Raw genomic sequence first — 9,561 nt, forward strand, 5'->3', positions numbered from 1 at the left:
GTAATTGTTGGCACGAAGACCCACAGTCACGACCAACATTTAATGGTGAGAAAAGAAAGATATTAAATAGTCAAGATTTGAAATGCATTTAGTTCATATTTGGTATTATACATATGGTCAAGTATTTAGAAATATGTTTTTTTGATTTTGGAAGATGAGTTATATTAGTTATATTTGTCTTTTTACTTTCTCTTCAGATGGTTACAGTTATTTCCTTCCCTTCTATGAGGAAAATCTCCAACCACACGTAGAGGAAGATGTCCTTCAGCTGAAGGTCGATAAGAAGTATTAAATTAAAAAAGAAAAATTATAAAAAATAATAAAATATATATACTCTATATATTGTATATAATATAATAGCTAAAGAATCATTAAGTACAATTCTCCACATTTCTCTATTCCAGAAATTATATGAAGGCCCAGGTGATCTTCTTGAGAAGATAAAGTCATTATCACTGACCAATGACCAATGTTGTTCTGCAGGTGAGGTATATATTTCTACATCTACTTCCAGCCGTGTTTTTTTTGCAAGTGTTTTTATACTTTATCTTCCACTTGACAGATGGCCCCGCCCCTTTGGTGAGTTCTGACAGAAGTTTGTCTGTACCGGTTGAAGCCAGCATTGAAGACATGCACGTTATCCAGTGTGAGGTGGAGTCCATCCAGGCGGATGCAATGGTGATGACTCCACCCCTAGCTGCTGCTGATACATGTGATCGTGAGGTTCCCTGCAACAATCACAGCAGCTTAAATCCCTTCCTGTCGAGCTCCCACAGCACACCAAGTAACACTGTGAAGCAGCCAGTACTAGAGAGACCCATTCTGTCCTCCGTTCACTCCTGGTCTCATTCTGAGCCAGTGCAGGCCACAAGCAAAGAGGAAGTGTGTTGTCAACCCACTTCCAGCTATGACTCCATGATTTCTTCTGCGTCTGCTTCAAGCCACATGTTGATGTCTGTCAGCTGTCCCTCACTGGACCAAATGAACCAGCAACATCCACATTCCCACTTTGACCGTCAGCCGTCTTGGCCGGCTCATCCCGTGTCTGACACTTCTGCTCCAGACATGACTACAGGACGACTGTTGAATATCTCCAAAAGCGGCTTGTCTCAAGATCCAGGTACAAAAGTTTTTGACATCACAAATTTCTGGCGATCCCAGAGACATATTAGTAGCTTATCAGTATTTTATTGATAAAAACCGTATTTGAAATCCAGTTCACCCCCCATGGGGTCCTGACCCCAAGGAGGAAAAACACTGGATTAAAGTCCAGAAGTGCTTCTGTCTACTTAGATGTTTGTGCTTTGTCCTTGTTCCAGGACCTCTTTTTATTCACAATGCCAGAGCGATCCAGATCGGAAGCAACAATACCATGAATATCAGAGGTTCGGAGCCTTACCAGAGTTTCTTTCCAAACAACTCTCTTATCAAAGAAGAAATGCAGAAATTTGGTAAAGTTTTTTTATTATTTATTTTTATTAGCATTTTTGTCCCACTCACACATATGAACAAATAAAAACTGAAAACACACCATAACAAAAAAAAATGTCTTGTAAAACTCAGTTAGAAAGTCAGTCAGATAATTGACACAATTTCTTCTGTGTGTGTGTGTTCAGAAGACTACCCTGTGACCGAGGAGCACCTAGACCTGTTGAGGGAGAACATAGGATTGAACTGGAAGCGTTGTGCACGGAACCTGGGTCTGACCAATGTGGAGGTAGAGACCATAGAGCACGACTACTACCGTGACGGCTTGCCAGAAATGGTGCATCAAATGCTGGAGCAGTGGAAGATGAAGGAGGGAAGTATTGGCTGTACTATTGGCAAGCTTTACCAAGCTCTAGAGGGAAAAGTAAAGGTAGAAGTTTTTAAGAAAATGTTGGACACCTGCGCATCTTTAGCTATTCCAAATTCTTAAAGTTTCCAGCCTGGTTTCTTAGTTACTATCTGGCTGTCTGGCACCAGACTTTCTTATTAGAAAAAAAAAATGACAACATTGTATGTCAGGATATTCAGTCAAATGTGTTTGTTGTTGTGTTAACTTCCACACAAACAGCAACTTAAGATTTACCGATAAACCCACAAATATGCTCTCGTTCTCTCTCTTCAAATTTATCCCAAATGGTTAAAAATACTTTTTTTAAATTTGCTATGAATAAATAGTTTGTTCTTTGTCAATGTTTTTCACTTACCCGACAGGTACGAACAATGTTGAGTATCACAGTAGTCTGTTTAAAAAAGGAATCGGTTTTTTAGTCTTTTCTAATAATGTTGTAAAAAAGCACAATGACGCGTCAGTGCCCCAGCACAAGTTCAGCATTGTTGTAATATTATTTTTCTACAGTAGGGGGGAGTATTTGATCATTGCAGAAATAAATCAACCTTTTGACAACATGTCGATTCATAAGTGAAGTGAACTGTATTCCCCGGGTTAGTATGAAGAATCGTTTTTAATGTTATTGTTGTCTTTTTGACAGTTTACTGACACTCATGTCATGGTCAGCATTGGTCCTACTGTGACACACTGTATTGTACGTGAGATTTGTATGTATGTGTGCGTGTTTTTTCTGACAGACAAAACAACGTTTGTGAACGTACTGGAAAAGCCATTTAAAATAACATTTTAAATAAATGCTTTGTGTTTTAAAAGACATTTAAAGGACAGTAGATTCAAACATATTTTGAATGTTGTTCATTTTTGACCATTAAAAAAAGATATATTTATCATACATACAGTAAATATATCATATTTAGTCAATGTCTGAAACAACATAGGACAAAGAACATGTTTAACAAGTTAAACTGTTATTTAGTGAAACAAGTGGAGAATGTTCACACAGGTCAAAGAGAGTGTCCTGATACAATGAGGGAAAATCCACCACACAAACGGGTCCACTCTGTTATGATGTAAAATATATTTCTTCACCGATAAAGCACAGTACAAAAAAGGACTTTTTGACACAACATTTCTGGACCTACATTTAGTATTTATATAGGAAGGTTACACTTATTTTATAGAAAGACCAAGACAAAAATAAATACCTAAAGGTTACATAACCATCATGTTTAAAAATGTTTTCATATTTAAACAATGGTACAAAAACGTAAGAGATTTTATCTCTGCACAGAACCAGACTGTGACATTGCAGACCACTGGTGTCAGCAGAGGAGACTATAGACTATAGACGAATACTGCACATACTCAGAAACATGACATCATGGAAGCACTTCCTTTGGTCAGGCAAGACAAAAGAGTGTGGGTGAGGCATGAAGCCCAAAGAAGCTCACCATCCTCATGGTGAAACATTCAAATGCTGTGGGTGAACTAAAGTATATCTGTGATCTCAGGTAAGTGGAGGAAACAATTAGATTTAAGATGATGTTAAAAAGGACACGTTGAGCGTTACAATTTAAAAAGTTCTAATTTTCAAAAGTAATCACATTTAATAGCTAAAACTTCTTCTCATCCGTCTCAAACAGCTTTAAAGTTTTATCATCTTTGTCAACCTTATAGGAACTTTACAAGCTGTTGTAACCTGGTGCGACAGTCTCCAGAATTTTCAAAGAAGAAATTCTGTGATTGAAACATTGGAAATATGTTTAGACTTGAATAGAGGGTAAGTAGATAAATTGCTTTGTCAAATAAATAAATATACATATATACAGAAATCTATATATACACATCTATATATGTGTATTTATATATAATTTTAATTTTAACAGCAATTCAGTTTTAATATACCACAAAAACAATATCGAATCTATAAATGTAACTATGCAATATATTTTACTGTAATTATTCCTTTTAAAAAAGTGGACAAATGTTGAAACAACAATATCCAACATAATAGTATAATTTAGTTGTGACATTTAGTCAGGCCAGGGTTTAACAAAGGTATTAAATTTACATCTAAATAGACATTTAGGATCCAAAATATACCAAACGTTAGTGGAGCAAGGACGTAAACGAAACCAAATATTTAAGCTGTTTTACTTAACCTTGGACATGATTCACCAAACAATGCAGTCACATGGCTGTGGCCTAAACATATGAGGAAATTTTGTAAATTCCTGAAAAAGATTCCCTCAAATTAAACACAAACATCAACAGGAAAAACAACCTGCCAAACACTTTCCAATGGTATTCAGTAAACATTCTACATTAAGCTTGTTTATTAGGGCCAGGCCACTTTTGCATGACCTGGGACCATCTCTAAATTAATGTTGAGGTTATCTGTTTCTGAGGTTCTTTTTGTACACATGGTGGCCAGCAGAGACTTCCTGTGGCCCACACTTACGGACTCTTGATTACTATGTGTTTGCTGAACTGCAGTAACTCGATCTTTGCATGACTCTCTGTCTGCTGCTGCTGCTGCTGCTTCAGGGACATTGCATGTTTGAGGGTCGTGTGTGAGGCACTCACAAGCATTCTTCCTTTCATCACTGTAATTCTTTGATGAAACAACAGACAGTTGAGGTGCAGAGTGGCTGGAAGGCAGTTGGTTGTTTTGCCTGGGAATGGTATGAAGTCTGACCCTGATCTCTGGCTTTGAGCAGCAGTTTCCCGGGCGCTGTGGGCAGAAGCAGCTTCTCACGCAGATATGGCAGAGAGTACACATGTCCCTGCGCATCATCCTGCGGATGTTTGGCCTCAGCATTAGATAGATGATCGGGTTGTAGATGGTGGAGGACTTGGCAAACATGGCCGGCAGGGCAAATGCCATTGGAGGGATGTTGTTGATGTGTCCAAAAGTAGCCCACATTGACACCACAGCATAAGGACTCCACGCAGTAAAGAAACCAATGCAGACTGCAACGCTTAGCTTGCAGGAATAAGAGCACAGAAGATTTAAAATGTTAATAATACTTTAAGTGAAACAGATCAGCAACTGTGGGTTTTGATAGTATAGAACAGTAGTTTTCAAAGCTGGGGCTGCAGCTCCACTGGAGGCCACCAGAGTGCACTGGGAGGCCTTTAAAGTGTCTTACGAAATTGAATATTTAGGTGAGATAGTAAATCTGTATTTTTTTTATTTACAGATTTACATTCTTCAGTACAAGTGCAGTCATTCTGTGGAACTGGGTCAGGGCCTACGGATGGGTCACAGGAGATTCATTGGTGCTCCAGGCACCAAGAAGCATGCCAGTGACCCTTTCCAACCCCTGTGTGGTATGTAATAACGTATGCGAGAGGTCAAGACATTTTTGTTATTTAAAAAAAATATTTGAATTAAATAAAACATATGGATTGTAAATAAGGTATTTTCAATAAATATGTTTAAATCAAATAGAGGTTAACATATATTCTAAATTGTCCTAATTGTCCGGAAAGGAAGATGGACAAAGGGACAAACAGGGGGAGGTAGCTTTGTGTTAATTAAGCTCGAGTTAATTACCTTAACAATTATGGTCTGTATGCCACTCATCTGCGTCTGCCTGGATGCGTGTTGCTCCATGGTCTTGCGAGATGCTTGTACCGTGACCAGAATGCCAGTGTAGGAGGCAACAATTACACAGCAGGGAAGGATGTAGCAGAATATGAACAGAGCCAAAGTATAGGAACGTGCCATTGTGTGCTCATTGGACAGATGCCAGTCAATGCAACAAGCTGTGCCGTAAGGTTCTGGTCCATATTCCCCCCAGTGAGCCAGCGGGGAGCAGGCAAATAACAGTGCGTAGATCCAAGCACAGGCGATCAGCAGATGGCCGTGAGCAGAATTGAACCTGTTTCCTAACAAAACATTTTGAGGTTTAGGAATTTGCTTTTTGTTGTATGATAAAGTTAAACATTTCTGATAAAAAGCACATGACGAAAACTTTTTTAACTGTTTGCCTTCAAGCTGGAGACATAGTACAGTAGATCTGGTTATCTTATAAATGGTCTCCAGGCCATACGTTGACAGAGTTGGCAGGATTACCAACTCTGGATTAATGCACTTCACAATGTTCTGCCATGTGTGCGTGGGTTTTCTCCATTAGTCCAAAAGTATTCTTGGATACTCTCATTGGGTTTATCTATATCCTTTGCCCCCGCCCACCGGCCTTCCCCTGTAACCCTGAACAGGAGTCAGTGGTTTATGAAGAAGAACGATCACATGGGAAGCTGTGATTCATTCAATTGAAAAATAGAAATGGATGGAAATATCAGGACGTCCTGGATGTGTTATACAATGAAGGAAGAGTAAATATATATATTGTTGTTGAAACCCCTTGTATTGTAGAATCAGAATCTTATCTTTAGGAAGAAATAATTGTTTTATTGACTTGACTTGTCTCTCTACTTGTATGTAGCAGCAAGAACAATGAAAAAAATCTCATGGGTCCAGCTTGTCACACAGGGATAAAATTAATAGATTTCGCAGGGACTTTTGACCTTGTTCAGTCTGGAAGTGCATTAACACATAGGCAATTGACTGGCTGTGTTCTTAACTTTTACACTGATCTGTCCCTGATCGCCGCACACATACTGCACAATGATCAGCCCTCACTGCACCGACTCGAGCACATACTCTCCATGTGCTCACCCAAGCCTTTAAAGCAGGAGCTACAGTCAGTGTAAATGGAAGGAATCATTATATAAGCCCCTTGGGAAGACTTTGTCCTTCAGAAAGTGATAATAAAACGAGAGTTTCTATAAATATACCGAAGGAGAGGAACAGATGGATTAAAAGGCTTAAAAAAATTCATTACGTTTCTCATTTTGTATAACAGAGATCTCTACAGTGCATCCCAGTTCCTGGGAAGAGGGGGTGGGGGGCAATCTTTCGAGGTTAAACAGAGGGCTCACTTGCACTGCATTGACCAACATCATACGTAGTGATTATTGAGCGTAGCCCCTTTACTTGTCAGCCATCAAAGTAAGGCTAATGTGCAGTGCTTCACTGAGGGATTATCATTTCACTTTCTTCCACAGATAAATCAACAATCAGACACTCAGGGATGTTTTCATTAATCCCGTGTCATTTCAGAGGGAAAAAGGTTCTCTATGGACTTACCATAGAGTGGATAACACACTTTGAGAAAGCAAACCATGCTCAGAAGGGTTAGTGTGGTCAGACTGCAGATGCCAAATAGCATTCCACAAAAAGCGTATATGGAGCACGCTGTTTTCCCATAAAGCCACCTGTGTGGGAGGGAGAGAGGGTGTGAGAAAGAGAGGGAGGAAGGGTAAGGCAGAAGCAGTGCAGAGAGATCAATGAAGGAATAGGTGAGAGAGACATACAGAGAGCTGAGCATTATGTACTATATCCATAAACCTTGGGAAGGTTCTTTTAAAACCCTGCTAATCAACCCAGTGTTCAAACAAAATACTCTTTGTGACAACTGCATTCAGGGCCTCATCGGTAGAGGCTGGGGGCAAAAATGTTCTTTAAATACTGTATCTACAAGTGCCCCAGGAATTCTCATGATGAGGACTTTTAATGCCCTTAAGTCGAGGTGGGAAAAGAGCAACTCAGCTTTAAAGTCTTAACTGCATGGAGTGTGTTTTTAAACCTATAATGTTGCAGACAAATTGGTAGATGGGACACCTAATATAATAGGTTAAAAGACAGATAATTGGATTAAACAAACAAGAGCTAAGAAACAGCTGATGCTACGTGATCACTTCAAAAGTTGAGGAGACCAATTTCTTCAGTGTGAGCAACTCAACATTATTCAATCGACATTAAAACAAATACTCAGTGCATTAATATAATGCTAAAATGATTATGAAAATCATATGTTGCCATAGTCAGTGTATGGTGCAGTACCTGTGGTAAATGCTTGAAGTGATTGCCAAAGGGTAAAGAGACAGAGTAAGGCCCAAGTCACTAATGGCCAAGTTGATGATGAAGTACTCAGCAGGTTTGAGGAGATGCTTTTTCTTGTAGGACACATAAAGCAGTGTAGTGTTTCCAAACAGTGAACATATTCCTAGAAAAGAGGGTGAGGAATTAAATATATATATATATATATATATATATATATTTATATTACATTGTTGCCTTAATGGCTTTGTGTTACATCTTTAAAAGTAAAGAATATTGTAATGTAATTGGAAAAAAGAAACTACAACTACTAAATAAAGCTGCCTTTTTCATTGTTAAAATAGAATGTTACATCACACTTGTAAAAAAGGGAGCTTTCTAACTTTTATCATATTTCATACCAAATGGAATGATATATTAATGCATTTGTTAAATCTTTTTTTTTTTTTTGAATGATAAAGTTAATAACTCACCAAAAACAAAGTAGACAACAGCCACTGTAATATCCAGACTGACAGGTATGTTGGACTGGAAAGCATCATCTTCATCTGACAGCTGCATCTATAACACAGGTATGGCCTTTTGAAAATATACTGTGTAGCTGCTAGCTAGCTGTAGATAAACTGTGATAAATTAAGATAAATCAACCTTTCTATATGACAGAAACCTGTTTTTCTGTACATTGCGAAAACAAGAAAACAGTTATGAGCAGGAAGATGTGGTGTAAATTAAAAAGTTTTTTTTTAACTCTAGTCTCAAAAATATTTTTTTTTAATATATTCCAACCTTACGTATATTTAAGCCAATTTATAACATCCACAAACATTTCCCAGGCAACCTTCTCATCTCTCAACCAAACAGGAAGCGGTGCATGTGAGTGAATGTAGCATGTGATTCACAATCTGTCCAAACAAGTTCATCTTTTGGATAACATGTTGTTCTGATGGATATTCATTTCGAAAGCAGCTGAGACCTCCACGTCTCCTGTGATTTCACTACTGCAGCTGGATGGGCTACGTCAATGTCTTATAAAATACATGGAAGTACTGTGCAACTGTGTCTCCATGCTTCATGATCCCATCATCAACATCCAGTTTTCATGCCTTCATTCTGCCTCAGCAGACAAAGCCTGACTGTATTAATGAATCTATGGATGACACAAGGGTCAGTGAACAGACAGGGCAATAATAGCCCAGAGATGAGGTTTAAAAATATATATATAGTATTAATATTAATATAATATTTGAAATTCTGAAGGATTGCTTAACACGACAAGGTCGCACAGTCATTTTTTAAGCCAGTACTTTTAAAACAGGAGGTTCAAAGCCGTGCAGTTAAATTTACAGTCTTGACTGTAAAGTTTAACCACTTTAGACTTTACATAAATCTATATATGGCTATAACTCCCATCTGCTGTTTCCCAGTTTTATAGGTTATTAGCTAATGTGCACTTTTCATCTAACATACTCTCTGGCTTTATATACTAAAGGCGCATAAAGTAGTAGCTTAAATGTTGTCATGAGAAAAATAAATAAATAAAAGTCTCTAATTTTGAGCCTTTCCACCCATGAAAGTCTCGTGGTGGAAAAGTGGTTAGTGCAGTTGGCCTTAAGGAGAAAAAAATGACAAGTGACCTGGTGACCTTTCTGTGAGGTTGTGTGTGGTATTTCCCCTATCTCGATCCAAAAAAAAACAAAAACAAAAAAACACACACAGGGTTCATTCTAAATTGACCACTGTATGGGTATGAATGTGAATAATTGTTTGTTGCCTGTGTTTGCCTCTGTATTTGGTCCTGTGATGGGCTGGTGAT

General features: G+C 38.2%; 2 protein-coding genes across 2 annotated transcripts in view; one reads left to right on the top strand and one right to left on the bottom strand.

The window, feature by feature from the left end:
* Nucleotides 1-2,675, top strand: part of ripk1l (receptor (TNFRSF)-interacting serine-threonine kinase 1, like) — a 5,197-nt gene extending 2,522 nt beyond the window's left edge. Inside the window, exons 7-12 of the mRNA XM_008334298.3 lie at nucleotides 1-45; nucleotides 198-274; nucleotides 405-483; nucleotides 563-1,120; nucleotides 1,320-1,451; nucleotides 1,617-2,675. Coding sequence (XP_008332520.1) covers nucleotides 1-45; nucleotides 198-274; nucleotides 405-483; nucleotides 563-1,120; nucleotides 1,320-1,451; nucleotides 1,617-1,918 — 1,193 coding nt within the window. The 3' untranslated portion in view covers nucleotides 1,919-2,675. The remainder of the gene's footprint in view (nucleotides 46-197; nucleotides 275-404; nucleotides 484-562; nucleotides 1,121-1,319; nucleotides 1,452-1,616) is intronic.
* Nucleotides 2,676-3,773: 1,098 nt separating this feature from the next.
* Nucleotides 3,774-8,485, bottom strand: opn7a (opsin 7, group member a). The gene is made up of 5 exons (XM_008334299.2): nucleotides 8,222-8,485; nucleotides 7,752-7,914; nucleotides 6,996-7,123; nucleotides 5,397-5,731; nucleotides 3,774-4,823 (listed from the first exon to the last, which is right to left on the bottom strand). The coding sequence occupies exons 1-5, from the start codon at nucleotides 8,307-8,309 to the stop codon at nucleotides 4,176-4,178; spliced, it is 1,362 nt and encodes a 453-aa protein (XP_008332521.1). The 5' UTR covers nucleotides 8,310-8,485; the 3' UTR covers nucleotides 3,774-4,175.
* Between the last annotated feature and the right edge of the window lie 1,076 nt (nucleotides 8,486-9,561).

This window comes from Cynoglossus semilaevis, chromosome 20 (assembly GCF_000523025.1).
Source record: "Cynoglossus semilaevis isolate Cse_v1.0 chromosome 20, Cse_v1.0, whole genome shotgun sequence".
Lineage (NCBI taxonomy): Eukaryota > Metazoa > Chordata > Actinopteri > Pleuronectiformes > Cynoglossidae > Cynoglossus > Cynoglossus semilaevis.

What these genes read in the sequence shown, in the direction of transcription:
- opn7a (XM_008334299.2), bottom strand. Translation starts at nt 8,309, where the DNA reads ATGCAGCTGTCAGATGAAGATGATGCTTTCCAGTCCAACATACCTGTC. An exon ending in TGTTGTCTACTTTGTTTTTG is followed by an intron (nt 7,915 to 8,221) that starts GTGAGTTATTAA and finishes CCTCTTTTCTAG; the next exon opens with GAATATGTTCACTGTTTGGA. An exon ending in TACAGACCATAATTGTTAAG is followed by an intron (nt 4,824 to 5,396) that starts GTAATTAACTCG and finishes TATTCCTGCAAG; the next exon opens with CTAAGCGTTGCAGTCTGCAT.